The sequence below is a fragment of the Euphorbia lathyris genome, chromosome 6 (genome assembly GCF_963576675.1).
Source record: "Euphorbia lathyris chromosome 6, ddEupLath1.1, whole genome shotgun sequence".
In the NCBI taxonomy this organism is placed as follows: Eukaryota; Viridiplantae; Streptophyta; class Magnoliopsida; order Malpighiales; family Euphorbiaceae; genus Euphorbia; species Euphorbia lathyris.
The window spans coordinates 63,663,300-63,685,072 of record NC_088915.1 but is presented as its reverse complement, the minus strand read 5'-3'; the positions used below and the strand labels follow the sequence as shown (position 1 = coordinate 63,685,072).

The 21,773-nt window shown below is 34.6% G+C and overlaps 2 protein-coding genes and 1 pseudogene across 3 annotated transcripts; all 3 read left to right on the top strand.

Moving 5' to 3' along the window:
- The first annotated feature begins 2,699 nt into the window (after positions 1-2,699).
- On the top strand, positions 2,700-14,002 carry LOC136232825 (pentatricopeptide repeat-containing protein At1g28690, mitochondrial-like). Of its 2 annotated transcripts, XM_066022259.1 has the most exons (4): positions 2,700-4,809; positions 5,013-5,091; positions 10,524-10,602; positions 13,944-14,002. In XM_066022259.1, the coding sequence occupies exon 1, from the start codon at positions 2,813-2,815 to the stop codon at positions 4,421-4,423; it is 1,611 nt and encodes a 536-aa protein (XP_065878331.1). In that variant the 5' UTR covers positions 2,700-2,812; the 3' UTR covers positions 4,424-4,809; positions 5,013-5,091; positions 10,524-10,602; positions 13,944-14,002. The 2 variants fall into 2 exon arrangements, with proteins under 2 accessions (XP_065878331.1, XP_065878330.1); XM_066022258.1 differs by having other exon boundaries at positions 2,700-5,091.
- LOC136232826 (pentatricopeptide repeat-containing protein At1g28690, mitochondrial-like) lies at positions 5,646-10,602 on the top strand (annotated as a pseudogene).
- LOC136232827 (signaling peptide TAXIMIN 1-like) lies at positions 13,599-14,229 on the top strand. The gene is made up of 2 exons (XM_066022260.1): positions 13,599-13,859; positions 13,944-14,229. Exons 1-2 carry the CDS (start codon positions 13,741-13,743, stop codon positions 14,065-14,067), a joined length of 243 nt encoding a protein of 80 aa, XP_065878332.1. The 5' UTR covers positions 13,599-13,740; the 3' UTR covers positions 14,068-14,229.
- Positions 14,230-21,773: the final 7,544 nt, after the last annotated feature.

Here is a 21,773-nt window from a genome sequence, read left to right as displayed (position 1 = left end):
ATCCTGGAGATACTGGACCGGACCGAATATCCGAGGAAAAAACTCCGGAATTAGACTGAACTGTTAAATTTTTTTTGGAGAACCAAACTGGATTGGACCGTTGACTTTTTGTCAAAGAACTGGACCGAACTGGACCGAAATTTATCCAGGACCGGACCGATAACCGGATTGGATTGGATTGGACCGAACTGAAATAACCGAAAGTTTAGCAATAATAAATTTATATTTCATACATTAACTTTATATAAAGAGACCTAAAATATAGACATGGAGAATTGAATACCTAACCAAATGGAACATTGTTAATCGCCTTAACCATCTGAACCAATTCTACTTCTTGTTAACCAATTCTACTTCTTGATGGCTAAGTACACTGAATTTTATAGTGAGAACGATGCTAATGAGTTGGTGGCACAAGTCACAAAGATTATTATTGCATTATTAGATGAGTATATAGTGCAAATGTGCAAGAAAATGTGAATCTTGGAGCACATTCTTCTAGTTTGGATGAAGCGGATGATGACATTGATGATGAGATTGATGATTATTTTTTGAATATTGATAAAGATATGTCAATGAGACACCTGAAAAATATGTAATTGAGTTTGACCTTCTATTGTGGTGGAAGGTTAATGCTATACGATATCCTCCTTTATCCAAAGTTGTAAAAGATGTTTTTACAATTCAATGCTCAACTGTGGCTTCTGAATCTACGTTTAGCACAAGTGGTAGAACTTTGGATCAATTTAGGAGTTCTTTAACTCCTGCTACAGCTGCGGTTTTGATTTGTTGTCAAGATTGGTTAAAAACTTCAACTCAAGCTTTCAAGCATGAAGAAGAAGTTGAAGATCTTGAAGCTATTGAAGAAAGTAATATTTACTTAGCAATTATATTTCATAGTTTTATTTTAATTAAATGTTTATGAATACTAACTATATAAATGTTATTTAATTTGTAGATATTAGTTCTGATCCTGAAATTGCATCATCTCTTTTATCCATATTTCAATTGGATATCTAAGGTTTTTTTAACCGAATCAAATGCACTTTGGTAAGCATATTTTTTTCCTTTTACTTTTTGCTAGTGTGTTGATAATTTTATTGAAGTGAAAGCTAATTAATTTAACATTTGTTGATTCACTAATATGGTAAATTTTATATGTTTAGGTTGATGTTTGGCTTTTACTGCCTTTGCTTTGGAAAACAAGGAATTTGTTGTGTTAAGAAGATTCAATTACAAATTGGGATGATGATTAGAGAGATCTTGCTAATGAAGTGATGTCTTTTTTGAATTAAAAGATGTTTGTTTTTATGGATTTGTTATTTTGTAACTTTGATTTTGTGGGTTTTTTTAGCCTTGTTGTCTACCGTAACTTTTTTAATACTTTGATTTTGTGGGTTTTTTTAGCCTTGTTGTCTACTGTAACTTTTAATGAATATTGTTTACTTCCTAAAAAAATATCATTTATTTCAAGTTATGTAAGATAATAAATTTTTATATTTTATTATCTTGTAAATTAAATTTTTAATTTATTTTTTAGGACTTAAACTATTATATATTTATCCGAATCACCGAAAAATTATATTGGATTGGACCGGAATCGAATCTCTGAATCCCCAAACTGGACTGGACTGAAATTTTGGGGCAATTCAATTCTGGAGATTTATTCTTTCAATCCAATCCTGGAGATTTCCTTTTATTAATCTTTGAATTTCAATCCAATACTGGAGATTCATGAATCCCCGACTCGGACCGAACTATGCCCAACCCTAGTTCCTGCACTGTCCAACTGATGAACACTGGAAAGGAGTCAAGAGGGTCCTACGCTACATTCAGGGCACATCAGATTTTGGAATAGTCATGTCCATCAAACCACTAGATCACATTCACTGTTACTCAGATAGTGATTGGAGAATGTCCTGATGATAGAAGATCCACGAGTGCTTTCTGTGTCTACCTTGGATCTAGCATTGTATCGTGGCAGACCCACAAGCAACCAACAATAGCCAGATCCTCCACCGAGAGTGAATACAAGGTAGTGGCAAATGCCACGGAAAAACTCTTATGGTTCAAATCACTTCTCTCGGATCTAGGCTTCCCTCTACCCACCCCGGTTCAGTTATGGTGTGACAATGTTGGAGCAATTTATCTCATCTCAAATCCAGTATTCCATGCTCGTACGAAGCACATTGAACTGGATTATCACTTTGTCCGAGAACAAGTTCAAAATGGATTTCTCAGCATCCCATTCATTCCAACCGATGATCAGGTTGCAGACATACTCACCAAGCCGCTAGCTCCTGCTCGCTTCACGATGCTACGCTCTCGCCTCTTTGTTCGTGCCCGCCATCGGCTTGAGGGGGTGTTAGAAATAATGTTCATATTATCCTATAAATAAATTCCTATCTAGTTAGAGTTTCAATTTGTCTATATCACTAGCTAGGTAGAGTTTCAATACTCTTATACTTATTTATTGTATTCTTATACAAACTACAATTAGCTCACTATAAATACAAAGCCTCAGAGCCATAATCATTAACGTGATTCAAATCAATATTGTGTCTATTACTTATCTCTCTCTATCTCCATATTATTCATGTATATCAAACTATACATTCAACATCAATTAGGTCAGTTTTGTAATTTACCCATAATCACACGTCTAATACTAATTAATACGATTAATCTGATAAATTTAAGCTTCATTACCTTCTTCATCCAAGCAGACACCCATAACACGTCACCAGTTCACCGGCTAAAAAGAACTCGATCACCGGAAAGCTGAAAAATCGATTACAGACCAAATGGGAAGATGAAAATTGCGAACCTAGTCCATGTTAGACCTTTCATTTTCTCACCATCCCATACCCGTAACTTACATGGACCCGTAAATCCACTCTTCCCACCAAACGAAGAATGCATCTTTCTGCGTACTGCTACAGCTCTTCAAAATTACATAAACTCAGAGACTCCTTCTCACGGCCAAAAGGTCCATTCCTATATTTTAAAAAGTGGTTTTAGACCCAATACCAATATCTCCATTAAACTTCTCATTCTCCATCTGAAATGCGGATGTTTGAAGTATGCACGCCAGTTGTTCGATGAATTGCCTCGCCAAACTCTTTCGGCTTATAATTACATGATTGGCGGGTATTTGAAACATGGATTGGTTACAGAGTCGATTAATTTGGCGCGTAGGTTGGTTCTTGAGGGTCATAGGCCTGATGGTATCACTTTATCCATGATTTTGAAGGCTTCCACTATTGGGGGTAATGTAATTTCACAAGGTAATTCAGGGAGTGTAGTGCATACGCAGATAGTCAAATCAGATGTTCAGGCAGATGATGTTCTTTTTACAGCCCTTGTTGACTCATATGTGAAGTGTGGAAGGATTGACTATGCAAGGAAAGTTTTTGACTTGATGATTGAAAAAAGTGTGATTTGTTCTACATCCATGATTTCTGGATACATGAACCAAGGTTCTGTAGAAGATGCTGAAGTGATTTTTATGAAGACTATTAAGAAAGATGTGGTGGTTTTCAATGCAATGATTGAAGGTTATAGCAAATCAGTTGAAACAGCTAAAAAATCTCTTGAGGTTTACGTTGAGATGCAGCGATTTGGTTTCAGCCCCAATATATCGAGTTTTGCAAGTGTCATTGGGGCTTGTTCCACATTGGTGGGATTTGAGATTGGACAGCAAGTTCATGGTCAGCTTTTTAAGAGTGAGTTTGTTTCCCACATAAAGATGGGAAGTGCTCTTGTAGACATGTATGCAAAATGTGGAAAAGTGGAGGATGCTCAAAGAGTTTTCGATCACATGCCGGAGAAGAATGTATTTTCGTGGTCTTCCATGATCGATGGATACGGAAAGAATGGAAGGCCAATTGAAGCACTTGAGCATTTTAACAGGATGAAAGAGTGTGGTGTTGAGCCCAATTATGTTACATTTCTTGGTGCTCTATCAGCTTGTTCACATGCTGGGTTTGTTGCTAAAGGCCATGAGATCTTTGAGAGCATGGCAAGGGATTACTCACTGAAACCAAGGATGGATCATTATGCCTGCATGGTTGACCTGTTGGGGCGCGCTGGAAGTTTAAGTTTAGCATGGGATTTCGTAATGGGGATGCCTGAGAAACCAAATTCTGATGTTTGGGCAGCTTTGCTTAGTTCATGTAATCTGCATGGTGATGTAGAGATGGCAAATGTAGCAGCCAATGAACTTTTTAAGCTGAATGCTGCAGGTCGGCCTGGCGCATATGTTGCATTATCTAATGCATTAGCAACTGCTGGGAAATGGGATAGTGTAAGTGAAGTTAGGGAGATAATGAAGTCAAGGGGTGTATTGAAAGATACTGCTAGCAGTTGGATTGGGACTGAAAGTGTTTCAAAAACTTCAAGATGGGGGGAAAATGCAAACTAACATATTCAGTGAGAGAAAGGGATCCCTTTGAATTACATCATCTGACCTTATTTACATTAGTCATTTTATTGAAGGTCAGATTGTTAAAGTTTATAGTGCTTTCCTCATAACAACTTTTAGTGTCATGGAAGCTACATTAATTAATTTCATCAATGTGCAGAGGAATTTTAGTATTATGTTGATGTGAGGGCAGTAATAATATTGTGTAAAATGCAGTTCAGTTTCAGTACAAAAGAATTTGGGATGAGGACTGGAAAAATTCCGATCATATGATAACCTGATCTGTTAGCATTTGCAAGATATGGATCTTAGTGGTCAAGAGCTCACTGATAGGGATTTAAAGGGAGACTAAGCGGTGTTAATCAGTGTGCTGTGCAGGACAACAGGTAGAACTTTGCAGAAAACTTGTAGTCTACTTCAAAAAATATTACCCATTTACCTTATTCTGAACTGGAACTTTGTTATGTGGTGGATTCTGTGGTGAATTTTGAGGTTGCTTCAATTATTACCATTTGAAAATGCTCATATTTCATCTTTCACTTTGCAAATGAGATTGAAAATATTTTGCTGAGTTTTTTGTTTCATTAAGTTATGATGAATCAAGGAAAATATCTGAGAAATGATCTGTTGGTGTTATCTTGAAGGCCATGGTGTTCATTGAAGGAAAGGTATGTCCTGTCTCCTAGTCTTTACTTGGTTGTTGTGAATATGCAAATAGTCTATATTATTTTTTGGGATAAGGTGCAAAAATACCCCTAACATTTAAAATAGTGCAATTTTTACCCTAACGCCTAAAATAGTGCTATTTTACCCCTAACATTGGCAGCCAAGAGCAATTTTACCCCTAACGTTGACAAGTTTGGTCAATTTGACACATCAGTATAAAACACAGATACTTTGTTCCTTATTTGCACCAATTGCATATCGGTTATTTCTAAAAAAAAGATTTCATATTTTTTTTGTGCATCAATCATATAATTGGAGATTAATTTTTTTTTTTTTAAAATTTGACAAACTATTTGAATTTTTTTTGTCAAGCTCGTACAAAATACAATATATTTTTAATTTTTTTTTTACGTCTAATCATATGTTTGTGATGTGTTATTAATTAGCGATAAAATGACGAACATATGAAGTGTAGATGAGAAGATTCATGACCGAAAAGACAATTTAATGAACTATTTCTCAAATTGATTCAATTTATCAACGTTAGAGGGAAATTTGCTCTTGGCTGCCAATGTTAGGGGTAAAATTGCACAATTTTAGATGTTAGGGGTAAATTTGCTCCTGGCTGCAAACGTTATGGGTATTTTTGCACCTTATCCCCTTATTTTTGTTAGGATTGGACCAGAAGATCGTTGAACAACTTCTTTAAGCGATACCAATTACCAAACCATAACAAGAAAGTAGAGGAAAATTATACCTATAACTTTTCTCTTGCTATCATTATGACCTCTCCGCTTCAAAACCGGCATAAAAATCACTCAACTTCACCCTTTACTATATGGTCCCTTATAAAAGTAAAGGGTTCGGTACTATTTATAGTCCTGTAATTAAAGCAACTGCCATTCCGTTACTACTTTCTATTGCTGTTTTTAATAATTGGTTTATTACTCAATTAGATGTGTCAAATGCATTTCTCCATGACACGGTTGATGAAATAATTCATATGGAACAGCCACCTGACTTTGATGATCTTCAATTCCTGAATCACGTTTGCCGTCTCAGGAAGAGCTTGTATGGACTCAAGCAAGGTCCACGGATATGGCATAAATGCCTTACCTCAGCTCTTGTTCAACTCGGTTTTGTTTGTTCAAAAGCTGACTCCTCTCTTTGTTGCTTCACCTGTGATCAGAGTCGGATTTTTTGTTTAATATACGTGGATGATATACTGGTTACCAGGAATGATACTAATGCTATTTCCAAGCTTATTGCGAAATTGCAGGATTAATTTGCTATAAAAATCTTGTGAGGCTATCTTATTTTCTCGGTCTAGAGGCTCATTGCTCTGATAATGTCTTGACACTGAATCAACACAAATACATTCAGGATCTTTTGCTGAAATCTTCCATGTCTGACTCAAAGGCAATCTCCATGCCTGCTTGTTCCTCTACCAAGTTGTCCCTCGGTGTTGGTGAACCATTTAATGACCCAGGTCTTTATCGTAGGATGGTGGGTGGATTACAGTATGTAGCTATCAGACGTCATGATGTTTCTTTTGCAGTAAATAAAGTTAGTCGGTTTATGTACCAACCGACAACTGAATATTGGAAAGCTGTAAAGCGAATACGGCCATTTGCGTTCTACACCTGATCATGCTCTTCGGATTCAGCGGAGCCGATCCTTACATATTACTGGTATACTGATGCAGATTGGGGCGGTGATGTTGATGATTGTAAGTCCAAGTCTGGATATGCGGTTTATGTTGGACCAAATTTGGTATCACGGCGTTCTCGGAAGCAAAGAACAATATCTCGAGTTTTGTGGCTCCGAAAACTTATGCACGACATTGGCTATTGTTCCTCACGGTATCCCGTTCTTTGGTGTGATAATTTGGGGGCCACCTACTTGACCGCCAATCCGATCTTCGATCAACGTTCGAAGCATTTTGAAATTGACTACCTCTTCATTCGTGATAGGGTTGCTAAGAAAGAGCTACATGTTTGCTATATATCACACTGGATTAGACAGCTGACTTGCCGACGTCCTAACCAAGCCGCTCTCAAAGACCCGATTTCTGGTTTTAGAAGACAAGTTAAAGGTTCATCTACCTTTAACTTGAGGGGAGGTGATAAGGGATAATTATTGTTATTAATTATCTTGTTTTTTTTCAAAAAAAAAAAATTATCTTGTTAATTCCTGCTGTTTCCTAAAGAATAGGTCAAGTAGCTTTTATAATTTGAATTTACACTTGGTTACTGACAGGTAAAAATTATTGGTTGTAACAAATCTGTCTATTTAAGAGAACCAATACTGAGAGTTTTCAAAAAGAACCTAGTCCATGTTAGACCACCACGGGAAAGCTGAAAAATCGATTACAGACTAAATGGGAAGATGAAAATTGCGAACCTAGTCCATGTTAGACCTTTCATTTTCTCATCTTCCCATGCCCGTAACTTGCATGGACCCGTAAATCCACTCTTTCCACCAAAGGAAGAATCTATCTTTCTGCGTATTGCTACAGATCTTCTAAATTACATACAATCAGACACTCCTTCTCACGGCCAAAAGCTCCATTCCTATATTTTAAAAAGTGGTCTTAGACCCAATACTAATGTCTGCATTAAACTTCTCCTTCTTCATCTGGAATGCGGATGTTTAAAGTATGCACGCCAGTGGTTCGATGAATTGCCTCGCCCAACTCTGTCGGCTTATAATTGCATGATTGGCGGGTATTTGAAACATGGATTGGTTAAAGAGTCGATTGATTTGGCGCATAGGTTGGTTCTTGAGGGTCATAGTCCTGATGGTGTCACTTTAACCATGATTTTGAAGGCTTCCGCTATTGGGGGTAATGTAATTTCACAAGGTAATTTAGAGAGTGTAGTGCATACGCAGATAGTGAAATCGGATGTTCAGGCAAATCATCTTCTTTGTGCAGCCCTCGTTAACTCATATGTGAAGTGTGGAAGGATTAATTATGCAAGGAATTTTTTTGATTTGATGATTGAAAAAAGTGTGGTTTGTTCTACATCCATAATTTCTGGATACATGAAACCAAGGTTCTGTAGAAGATGCTGAAGAGGTGTTTATGAAGACTATTAAGAAAAATGTGGTGGTTTTCAATGCAATGATTGAAGGTTATAGCAAATCAGTTGAAACAGCCAAGAAATCTCTTGAGGTTTATGTTGAGATGCAGCGATTTGGTTTCAGCCCCAATATATCGAGTTTTGCAAGTGTAATTGGGGCTTGTTCCACATTGGCGGGATTTGAGATTGGACAGCAAATTCATGGTCAGCTTTTGAAGAGTGAGTTTGTTTCCCACGTAAAGATGGGAGGTGCTCTTGTGGACATGTATGCAAAATGTGGAAAAGTGGAGGATGCTCAAAGAGTTTTTGATCACATGCCGGAGAAGAATGTATTTTCATGGTCTTCTATGATCGATGGATACGGAAAGAATGGAAGGCCAATTGAAGCACTTGAGCATTTGAACAGGATGAAAGAGTGTGGCGTTGAGCCCAATTATGTTACATTTCTTGTTGCTCTATCAGCTTGTTCACATGCTGGGTTTGTTGCTGAAGGCCATGAGATCTTTGAGAGCATGGCAAGAGATTATTCACTGAAACCAAGGATGGTTCATTATGCATCTATGGTCAACCTGTTGGGGCGCGCTGGAAGTTTAAGTTTAGCATGTGAATTCGTAATGGGGATGCCTGAGGAACCGAGTTGTAATGTTTGGGCAGCTTTGCTTAGTTCATGTAATCTGCATGGTGATGTAGAGATGGCTAATATAGCAGCCAGTGAACTCTTTAAGCTGAATGCTTCAGGCCGGCCAGGTGCATATGTTGCATTATCTAATGCATTAGCGACTGCTGGGAAATGGGATAGTGTAAGTGAAGTTAGGGAGATAATGAAGTCAAGGGGTGTATTGAAAGAAAATGCTAGCAGTTGGATTGGGACTGAAAGTGTTTGAAAAACTTCAAGATGGGGAAAAAATGCAATCTAACATATTCAGTGAGAGAAAGTGATCTCTTCGTTACATCTTCTGACCTTATTTACATTAGTCATTTTATTGAAGGTCAGATTGTTGGGAGATTGTTAAAGTCAACAATCTCTATAGTGCTTTCCTCAGAACAACTCTCAGTGCTGTGGAAGCTACATTAATTTAATTAATTTCATCAATGTGCTGAGGAATTTTAGCATTATGTTGATGTGAGAAATTCCAATCATATGATAACATGATCTGTTAGCGTTTACAAGATATGGATCTTAATGGTCAAGAGTTCAAACTGCCATCTTCGTTTTTTGAGGCAACTGATAGGGATTGAAAGGGAGACCAAGGGCTGTTAATCAGTGTGCTGTGCAGGACAGCAGGTAGAACTTTGCAGAAAACTTGTAGTCTACTTCAAAAAATATTACCCATTTACCTTATTCTGAACTGCAGATGATATTGTGTTGGTTGATGAGACGAAAGACGGAGTGGAGAGGAAGTTGGAACTATGGAGACAAACTCTAGAATCTAGAGGCTTTAAGAGCCGAAGTAAGACAGAATATTTGGAGTGTAAGTTTAGCGGCTATAGGAGTAGGGAGGCAGGGACAATCACCTAGATGGGAGAGTTGTTCAGGCCTCGGATTGCTACCGGTATTTAGGATCTATTATCCAAACGGATGGAGAAGTAGATGGAGATGTTGCTCATAGGATTAAATTTGGTTGGTCGAAGCGGAAGAGTGCTACGGGTTTCCTTTGTGATCCCGGCATGCCTAATAGATTGAAGGGAAAATTCTACCGCATCGCAATCAGACCAACATTGTTATATGGTACGGAGTGTTGGGCACTGAAACACTGTCACATCCATAAGATGTCGGTGGCGGAGATGCGTATGTTGAGATGGATGTGTGGTCATACGAGAAAGGATCGGGTGAGTAATGAAATAATTAGGACAAAAGTAGGGGTTACATCTATTGAGAATAAAATGAGAGAAAACCGACTAAGGTGGTTTGGCCATGTGAGACGTAGAGCGCTTGATGCGCCGGTTAGGAGGACCGAAGAGTGGCAAAGGGATGTAGTGGTGAGGGGTAGGGGAAGACCTAAGCAAACTTGGAGGAGGGTGATCGAGAGTGATATGAGTTTACTGGAAATTGAGGAAAATATGGTAGTGGTTAGGACGGAGTGGAGGGAGCGAATTTGTGTCGCTGACATGACTTGATTTCACGGTTTTATATAATGGTTCATGTTACCCGACCCCGAATCATTTCGGGACTAAGACTTTGTTGTTGTTGTTGTATTTACCTTATTCTGAACTGGAAATTTGTTATGTGTTTGTTACTATGTTTAATTTTGAGGTTGCTTCAATGATTACCATTTGAAAATGCTCACATTTCATCTTTCACTCTGCAAATGAGATTGAAAATATTTTGCTGAGTTTTTTTGTTTCATTAGGTTATGATGAATAAGGAAAGTTTCTGAGAAATGATCTCTTGGAGTTATCTTGAAGGCCATGGTGTTCATTAAAGGAAAGGTATGTCCTTGTCTCCTAGTCTTTACTTGGTTATTGTGAATGTGCAAATAGTCTATATTATAGCTCTCTGTTTTTTAGGATTGGACCAGAAGATAGTTGAACAACTTCTTTAAGCAATACCAATTACCAAACCATAACAAGAAACTAGAAGAAAATTATGACCTCTCCACTTCAAAACCTGTCATAAAAGTCAGTCAACTTCACCCTTTATTGTATGGTCCCTTATGAAAGTAAACTGCGTCAAGATGATTTTGACTACCTCAAAATAGAAAGTTAAGTTCAAATCTAAAGTTGTTTAGAAATCACATTTACTATGAAACCACATTTTCAATTTTTCAGATCACCATTTTTTGGGGCAAATTGTACCGATGGTCACTGTAGTTTGCGGTCTGTTTTAAAAAGGTCACTGAACTTCATTTTATTTCAATAAAGTTATTGAATTCTTTTTATTTCAATAAAGTCAACCCGACCAATTCAAACAGAAAAAAACAATGGAATAGTGACCTGACGCCATGTTGGAAATGACTGGCTCTTATGTATGACACAACAGGCACATGACAAGGAAAAAAACTTTACTTTTTATTTACTTAATTCAATTGCTTTTGTTTTTGTTTTTTTTTTTTTTTTGCTGCCACTTGACAGTCATGCTATATGTGAAAGTAAGTTATTTCCAATTTGGTTGTCACGTTAAATTCCTATAATTTTTTGAGTCTGAATTGGTTGGAATGACTTTATTAAAATAAAAAAGGAAAATTCAAAATGACTTTATTGAAACAAAATGATTTTTCCCATTTTTGAGCTTTCTTTTCCTAAACAATCACTTTCTCTCGTAACGGTTATAGAATAAGTCAATATAATAAATGTAAGCATGCCTAAGGCTGCTATGACTGTTAGTTGGCTGCCAGTAGGATCTCTATGGTTGCTCAATTATCCGAGTAATTTAGGAAGAACCTTGTATATATATTTGTACTGATCTTGAGTTTAATATATTCATGTAATCTCTTAATCTGCATGGTATCTCATAGACTTCTCTCTATTTTCATGGACTATACCATAGTGTCAGAGCCTTGTTTTGGCTTCTGTTTGAGTTTCTGGATTGAGATTCCAGAATTTGTTCTCTGCTCTGAGTAGAATTTCTGAGTTTGTATTTCGGGCTGTTTCTTTCAGCATTGTTGTCTGCCTTGTGAGCAGACTGTTTGGACCTAGGGTTCCAAGTCTCGGTCGTTCTTCCACCGCCTTCGCCTTTCTGTTTCCCAACCTGTCTGTTCGGTCAGTTTTCCGATGAATCTCCTTTCCATTGACATTGTTGGAAGCCTCTTGCGCAATGTTTATATTGGCATTTGCTTCTCTGTTTCCGACGAGGATTGTTGTTCTGCTGTCGTCTTTCCATCTACCTTCCGCCTTCCGATTTGTTCTTCTAGGTTGCGTCACCCTAATTATGTTTTATATCCTGAAGTATCTTGAGCTTGTTATGTTTTATTTTGTTTTGAGTGGTATTGTTCTGAGACTATGTTATCTTTATCTGTAGCAAGCTGAGCATGATTAAAATCCATGCTTCTACTTGAGGGGCAGTGTTATAGAATAAATGTAATAAATGTAAGCATACGGTTAGTTGGCTGCTAGTAGGGTTTCTGTGTTTCCTCAATTATAGGAGTAATTTAGGTAGAACCTTGCACATACATTTGTAATGATCTTGAGTTTAATATATCAATGTAGTCTCTTAATCTATATGATATAGGTATTCTATGGATTTTTTTCTATTTTCATTTTCATGGACTATAAGAGTAATCAAACAACATTTAAATGAATTTTAAATTAAAGCTACTTAAAATATCATTTCCATCGATTTCCAACCATTCTATAATTGAGGATTACTTTTATGTCAATTTTTTTTTGAAGTTGATTTACCATTATAAAGGCAAAATTGAATGCCGTGAGTGTAACGGTTCAACCAACATGTGATTCTTGGATAGAATTTATGTAACGGTTCAACCATCAAGCTGGATAGAATTTATGTTTCTTGTGGATAAATTATCGTGAGGCCTCTAACTTTACGAATTTTATACATGAGGCTCCTGAATTTTTAATTTGACATGTTAAGCCCTGAACTTTTTTAATTGAGAACGTTAAACCCTTAGATAATTCTCTTATTAGTTGTGAACTTTACATGTGGTTACATGTAATCTTTCTAGAGAGGTAAATAGCCACTTGACGTGGCTATATATTAACGCGAGTTTAGCCAGTGCAATTTTAAGATAGTGTAACAATTACCTAAGAAGCCATGGTAAATTATACCTAAAGACTTCTAAACTTTAAAATTGAACATAAAAGTTCCTAAACTTTGAAGTTTAATATAGAAGCCCCTTTTATGTAGACCTGGCAATCATCGTGTTCGAGTCGTATCATTTTTGTGTTTGTGTTAGAAAGAGTAAACAAACCCAACCCAAGAACTTCGTGTCACAATCGTGTTAACTTATTTGGGTTAGTTTCGATTTCGTGTCGTGTTTTTGAGTTACATATAATTTTGTTATGCATATATATTAATGATAACTTTTAAAAATATAAGAAGATAGGATACTATTTTTAAAATACTTTATTTCATTTTTAGACTAGTAGGTTAACACTAACCATCGGAAAAATCCGTTAATTTAGGAGGTTCGAATCCAAAAAATGACGCATTACCCACTAAGCTAAACCCAAATACTAAAATTGAGTGTCGTGTAATGACTGATTGAGACGTTAAATGATTACTTTGCCGAGTTGTACTGACGGATTGAACCCATGACCCCTCATCTTAGAATAAATCTCCTAAACCAACTCAACTACCTTCAACTATTGAAATAATACTACATCGATTAAATATAATATAAACCAATATTTGGAGGGCTAGACGGAAAAAACTAACGATACTCAAGGCCGGAATGGGTGGGCGGGGTTAGAGAAATAGGTAATCCTATTCCAAACTGAAAATGGAAAAAAAAAAAAACAATAATAAAAAGAGTAGAAGCGGAGTTTATGATGATTCATTAATTGATTAGTTTATCCAACTCTTGACTTTAGCTTAGACCAAACGGCACATTGACATCATCTATCTTATATTCAAATAACAATTCAAGACTAAAGAAGAGAAAACTAACTATGTCTTGCTGCTGCGGAGAAGATTGTGAATGCAGGCCTTTAGGGTTCCTTTTAGGCCTCCCCTTTGCGTTTCTTGCCCTAATCATCTCTCTCGTTGGGATCCTTGTATGGATTGTGGGGTAATTAGTATTACAATTTACTCTTTCATCTTCTTGAATTTTGTTAATGAGATTGATTTCTTATGTTTTGTGTGTGTTTTCCAGGTTGTTGTTGAGTTGCATATGCCCATGCTGCTTATGTGCGACGGTTCTTGTTGAGTTGGCTCTGGGTTTGATAAAAGCTCCACTTCTCATCATCAAATGGTTCACTTCCAAGATTCCATGTTAGGCCTACCCTTCCTTTCTTATTCAACTGACTAATTGCTTAGTTATCATCAGATTACTTGTTTTCTTTCAAGAAGGTGATTCTTTCTAGGTTCTAATCTTGTTTGCATAGAAAGATTATTGATCAAGAACATTATATTTCTTTAATGTTATCTTTTTTATTGAAGTCAACGATTGTAGTTCTTATACTGTCATTGATTTAATCTGTTTTTGTTTCAAACTCTACCTTCAATTGTTCTGTTCGGTGTATTAAACTATTAATTAAGATAAAATCTAAATTTGTCTTTATGGTTTGAAGAAGAGTAAATTTAGTAATAGAATTGGAGATTAATATTTTTAAATTTAGTAAATTTGTCATTGTGGTTTATTTTGCTCGTTGTAGTCATTTTTTTACCTTTATGGATTTTTGTAATAGGCATAGTCTGTACTTATGTAAGGTTTTATTCCTTACTTTTCTTGTTGTACTTGATGTTTTCGTATCTATAAAATGATGGATGTATTTTTATAAAAAAATTTTTTTTTTTATGAAATATTTAATATCTTTTGTCCAACTCATATAAAATAAAGTATGATTTTTTTTTTTATCTTTTTACGTTTGTTTGTGATTTGTTACTAATGAGTGATGACTAGATTTGTGATTGAGAAGATAATTTGATAAATTATTTCTCAAATTGATCCAATTTTTTAATGTTAAGGTTAAAATTATTTTTATCTGCTAACATTAGAGGTAAATTGTACCATTTTAAATATTAAAGGTAAAATTGTTTATTGCTCATGGCAGTCAATGTTAAGAGTAATTTTTACACCGACTCAAGGTGTTATTGAGTCATTGATCTATTCAAAATTTTGTCATTTGGCCATCTGACTTATTATTCAGTCACATTTAGCTCCTGAACTATTCCAATTGGTGAAATTTCACCTAATTTAGATTGAGACTTGACAAAACCGTTATCCCCCATCATATGTAATGATATTTTAACATATGAGTTTGATATGTCACACGTCTTGAAGCTTATTTGTCATATAAACTCTCTTATGTGAAAATAATTGATTAGATTAAAAAAAACAAATAAAAACAAATCTCTAAACTAAAATTTATCAAATTTAACTGTCAACATATCATCACATGTTAATAGAATAACAATTACGTTAAGTCTCTATTTAAATCGGATGAAATTGCACCAATTGAGATATGTTAGGAGTCAAATATGACCAAATAATAGGTTAGGGGTCAAATAAGAAAATTTTGGATAGACCGAGACAAATAGTAGTTTAAACCTTTTTACACCTTATTCTATAATTTTTTTTTTCTATTTACTCAATTATTTGTTGCATACTCATTTAATTTGGCCCAATTGGAGAAAATACTTTTCAACAAACGACTTGATCATAAATTGAATTGATTGAGTATTCAAATTCAGCTACAAATATAGATAACATTGTTGGCAGTCATGTGAGCACTTTTTCAAAAGAAAATGGCTTAAAAAACTTGATTGGTTTCTTCAACTTTCAAAGTGTTCTGATAGTCCATTTAACCTGCATAGAATATTCAATTAATCTCCTGAACTTGCGTAAAATATAATCAATTAATCACTTGGTTATAAAAAATTAAGTTAAATGCACGTATTTTAAAAAAATAAAACAACCAAAGTCAAAGTATGCAATTCTAATATTAGAGAACAAAATTTTTTTATAATTGAACAAGTAAAAACTTTTTTTTAATATGTTTTAATCTATTTTGTGAATTATATAATAATATTTTAAGACGTGCAACATATTTTTTGCTTCTGACTTATTTTTTTTATAACCGAGTAATTAATTGATTACATTTTTCGTAAGTTCATGAGATCTACTGGATATTTTATATAAATTTAGAAAGCCAATCAAATTTTTTCAACAATTAGATAGCAAACGATGTATTAAGCCAAAGAAGATCGTAGCAGTGTGAGAAATCAACGTCATGCATTACATGAGCACTGTGTTAAACTCCAAACTTAATTACTCCAATCTCCGAGTCTGACTAATCTAAAATTTAACTAGCTAAATTTATTATTACTTTCTATTACGCTAGCTTATATTATTAAATTCAGTAGGTCCTCGTAAGCTTACAATAAAACAAAAACATGGTTAAAGGAGAGGCTAGAATTCAACTAACCCGGTTCAATACTTAAGTAGTTTTGTATGATGATTTGAGGATGAATATAACAGTAAATCAAAACTATACTGTAAATTTAATGAATGAAGTAATATGGGAAGTGCCTTATTCTATTTATATTGTGATTGAGATATGAGAGGTGGTTATAAGCTTTAGAATGGATCATGCCACATGTCATTCAGTGGCGGAGCCAGAGCTCAAAATCTGGAGAGACTCCATTGCATGAAGATTTTTTTCTTAATAACGACTTAAGGCTTTGATTCATAGTAGTCAAATCAAAATTTTCAAATTTTTGATAATGTAAGGGTCAATTTGATCTTAATTGGAAACATTAAGGTGCAAAACAAATAACTGAGCTTCAATATAAAGTAAGGATAAAGTGCAAAAATACCCTAACGTTTACACCTAAGAACAATTTTACCCCAGCGTCTAAAATGGTGCAATTTTACCCTTAACGTTGGCAGACAATAGCAATTTTGCCCCTAACGTTGACAAGTTTGGTCAATTGGAGAAGTTATCTAAAAAATTGTCTTCTAACATATAACCAATTGGATGAGAAGGTTCCTTTAGTTATCGCTAAAACCAACTATGCAAACTTAATTTTATGTCATATAATCACATCCTATATTATAAGTATTAATTTTTTAACTATTTTGGGGGCTGCTCGGGGCTGAACCACTGTTCCTCAAGGGTGTTCCAGAGGGCTGGAGGTCGGCCGACCCTCCCCGCCCCCTCTGGATCCGCCCCTGATGTCATTTGTTGATAGGTGAACGTGTTCCCATAGATTGGGGTTTAGTATCTTTCAAGCCCACTTTTTCCATAATTCACGTGTTTGGGCATGACTACTGTAACGGGTTGTGAGGTATATGGAGATTTTCCAAGCCAAGACTATAAGACTTGGTTGTACCGAGAGTACGTTCTTTGAGATGACTCCACGTGTTTTTTTTCCAGTGGTGGTTCAGACTTCATAAGTGTAATATGAGTGTGTTTATATTCGACTGATATCACTAGCCTTTGACTCTCCATTTGATTATTTTAATATTAAAAGTAGATAAAATCAAAGAAAAAATTTAAAAAATTGAGAAAAAGAAAAAGAAAATATAAATAAAATATATAAATAGCGAACCAAATGTACTAGACAAATTTAGCTAGTCAAAATGACTAGCTAAATATTTTAGAGAGTCATCTTGTTAGAGATATTTTGACACTGATATATATATATATATATATATATATATAATTGGTTTTAATTTTAAGTGTATTTCAGTATTCAGTTCAGTTTGAAAAAAAAATATAAAAAACATGAACCGCACTGAATTACACATATTTTACATTCTTGTATATATATGTTTGATTTTACAAGTTTATTTTTTTATATATATTATTGTTGAGATAATAACCCAATATAGATATCCTTCGAAAGTATTTCATTTTTTTTTGAGGTAAATTTAATGAGAAAATATAGTGGTTATTTTTTTATTTTTAACTTAATTTGGTTTGTTGGGTTTAAACCAAACCTAATATTTCGGTTTTACCTATTATTCGGTTCGATGTCGGTGTCAATTCTTTTAATTATTTCAGTATTCGGTTTTTCTGGTTCGGCTTGGTTTTACACCGATGCATTTCCTTATATATATGACACCCTAAGGAATATTCGATGGAAACATCTTTGACACGTGGATCAATGTTACCATTTGGATCCGAAGGATACACAATGACTGCTTGATTTATGAAGGAAATTTTCCTTGATGATGCGAGTGAACCGTTCGACCACGTGGAAGAATCCCTATCATGCATCCACACAGCCGTACGGTTAGAGAAGAGCAACCGTTGGATCAGTATATACGGTTAAGCAAAGGACATGAGACAAAGAGCAGTGCGCACTTTCTGACACACCAGAGGTCGAAGGTCATAGGCACAATGAAATCTAGCCACCTGGTAGAATGTGTGCTACATGGTAGGGTGCAACACCTGACAACGTCGTAGATCGAGCCTAGTAGAATCAACTAAAGGTTGACATGTGTCCTATGACTTAACGAAGTGCATTTTCAGAATGCCAAATATTACCCTTGGTAGTCATTATAAATAGAAAAGGTATATGACATAGACAAGGTACGTGAAATATACAATTAGTATCAGTACTTTAAATATCTTCAATCCTTGCTAGTATCGAAGCAGGTTCATCAAATGTCGGCCCCTCTTTGACTTGCTGTTGTTCTTATCTCAGGCCAAACAGAAGAATGATGTAGAAGATTATTTGGATACAAAGATATCATTGGTGCGGTAAGCGTGGACTTATTAGTCCTCTTTAGAATCAGTGGTTCCTCCAACTGAGTTCACATAGGGAGAGACATCTAAAAGACCCATTGGGCCAGTTATTTATGAGGAAAGTATGACGGAATCACAACCGTATTCTCAATAGGTCTCTAGCAACCAGCGCCATGAGGAACATCTAAAGCCCCATCACTAGCGGCTCCTTGACAAAATAACACGACAGTTTAGCCAGAACCTTAACCAAGTTCATTGCGAGATGGATGGCGTCAGAGTTGAGCATGAGACGGATATGGTAGAAATAAGGGAAAACTCAAGGTGGTAAAGGAGGCTATATGTCGTACCAACTGTGAGAACATATATGCCACACGCAGACAAGCGGTGTCCGGCAAACATCCCCCAAACTCGTGTTTTCCTTATCGAGATGGTTCATTGGTATCTGTGGTATCTAGCCGCACATCGAGGAGTAAGTGGATATCGTAATTTATAACTTTTATTTTACTCAACAATTGTAGTCAAATATAATCATTTTTATTCAACTTTATTTAGAGATAATACCTCCAAAAAAGATTGTAGGACCATTTCAATGCCAAAAGACGTAAAGAGAAAAAGTAATGATGAGAACATCATACCAAGATGCAAGGGATGCTATGATACCAACGTATTTTGCTGATTTCAATCGAGATCGCTATTTTATAGTAAGTGCAACTAGTGGGTCCATTGGTATAATATTTTTAGATACTACAATGATGCTATATTCAAACGACGAAATTTTGGCATGAGGACAAGTGATTCTTAAACTAGAGAGGCAGGCGAATTCAAGGACTACTTATTGTGCTAAAACAGACGAGTATTGAAGAAGATATGAATTTTTAACGTTGGACCAAAAATTACCAAGTCCAACTTCTGGACATCTATTTTCATGGAAAGTTTTGTACCATTTTCAATAAAGTTACACGTTTTTCATCTCAAATCTTCCAAAAGAATTCAATTAAGGTAATTAGATTAGATATGATTAAGTTAAATATGTTTGACTTAAACATAAAATATTGCATAGGACTAAATTAAATATATTTGACATTACCATAAAGATCGTATATAACTGAATTAAATATAATTGACCTACACATAAATATTGGATTGGACTAAATCAGTCAAATGAAAGCTCAATAGAGTAATATTCAAAATAATGATTAATTACTAATATTTAAAATTAAATCTTCGTCTCTATATAAGGCTTAGAGCTTTGTTGTTAGCTTTTTATATCTTATTCTCTTACTTCGTCTTTTTTACAAAAACTTCTTTTGTTTTTTGCAATTCACATATTGTTAGATTAAAATCTTAGTCTACACCTAAAACGAAAGATCTATTCAAGAAAACTATGGACAGACGCTCCATTTACACTGATATGATGGATGTAGATATGGTTGAAGCTCATATGGTTGACATCGATTTGGTTTGCACTGATATGATGGATATTGATATCGATATGATGGACATCGATATAATTGATACTAATATGACATAATAGTTATTACGATTTACTTCAAAATTATGAAGAATATCCATTTGAGCTTCTTCTTGCTGAAGTGTGACAAAAGCATTCTTAATAGAATGTAGAGGTGTAAGAATGAGTAATTACCTGCGTGCGTTGGGGACCATATACATCATCAAGTCCATTAAGAAATTAGAAGAACTTGGATTCCTCCTTATAGTCATCAATTGCATCTAACTTTCTAACCCCTATCGTAGAATTGGGAACAACGGGAAGAACATTTATAGAGTCCAACTCCTCCCACAAGGCATACAAAGAAGTATAATATTAATTCATAGTTATAATATATTGTTTCATATTATATAGGTCTTTGTTCAATTTATATTTGCGAATAGAAAAATATTATATATAATATAATTTAATAAATTTTATTTTTTTAATAATTTAATCTGTTGTATTATTGTTTTAAATTTTATTTATTATTGTTTTATGGGTAATTAATTTATTAGTCTCTATATTTTGATAAAACACACTGTTTAGTCCCTGTGTTTTCAAAAACACACGGTAAGGTCCCTAACATTTTTCTCGGTGAACTGTTTAGTCTTTCCATCTGTTTGTTAGATTTTTTACCGTTTATGAATTCGAAAATGACTAAATATACCCTTTACTATTTATCAGTCAAAAGCAATTCACACTTCTATGTTTTTCTCTCACAACTCGCGCTCACAAAAAAAATGGAGAAAGGATTGAATCCCTAACCCATAATCGAATCACTCATGCTTACTCTTCCTGTTTGAATTGAAGGTAGAAATCGACTCAAATCTCTCTCGCTTACTCTTTCTATTCGAATTGAAGGTGGAAAACACTCATATCAAGAAAAAGAACACTCAAAGTTGATTTTAGATGCAGTAGAGTCTAAAGAAAAGTAAAATAAAGGAAAAGAAGAACGCAGAGATGAGAAACAATGAAGATAATGGTCTTATATATTTGATTTTGTGGTAAAGGGTAGTTAAGAAATTACATTTTTATTTTAAATAGATTTTGACTCAAATCCAAATTGACTAACAGAATCTTCATGAGAGTCTAATGGCAGAGACTAACAGTTCACCGAGAAAAACGTTAGGGACTAAACAATTCATCGAGAAAAAGGTTAGGGACCTTACGGTGTTTTTTAAAAATACAAAGACTAAACAGTGTGTTTTGTCAAAATATAGGGACTAATAAATTAATTACCTTGTTTTATTATGATAACACCCGAGTTATTATTATATTTTTTGAATTAGCTGTATTTTTTTTGAATCAAGCTGTGTTTTTTTATAATATTAAAAAAAAAATTTATCAAAAAAAAATTCAAATATTATTTATGGTAGATATATCATATAATAACTAGATTTTGGCCCGTGCCATGCACGGATTCATCTCTACACAAATAAATATTAACTCTTACTATTCTTAAAGCTTTGCTTATCATCACACCAGTATATTGTACATTTTTTATTTGTTAATTAGTAAATATGTGTATTTTTTTATTTTTCATCAGACTATTAATCGATAAATTTATCATTGTCTTCTATTAAAGCACGATTATGTGCTCAATTTTGAAACAATAATATTTGAAAGTTGATAATTTAATAATATCAAATGATTCATTTTATATTATTAAAAATTTCTTTAAAAACTTGAGTATTTGTTTTCGAGCTCGGTTCATCACAAAATAAGAATATTGACCCCTTCATTAGCTGTCACATTTAAACTTGCCACATCACTAAAAATATAATGGGAAGTTGCG

Coding starts and splice junctions, on each gene's coding strand:
- LOC136232825 (XM_066022259.1), top strand. CDS start 2,813: ATGAAAATTGCGAACCTAGTCCATGTTAGACCTTTCATTTTCTCACCA.
- LOC136232827 (XM_066022260.1), top strand. CDS start 13,741: ATGTCTTGCTGCTGCGGAGAAGATTGTGAATGCAGGCCTTTAGGGTTC. Junction 13,860..13,943: donor ATCCTTGTATGGATTGTGGG/GTAATTAGTATT, acceptor TGTGTTTTCCAG/GTTGTTGTTGAGTTGCATAT.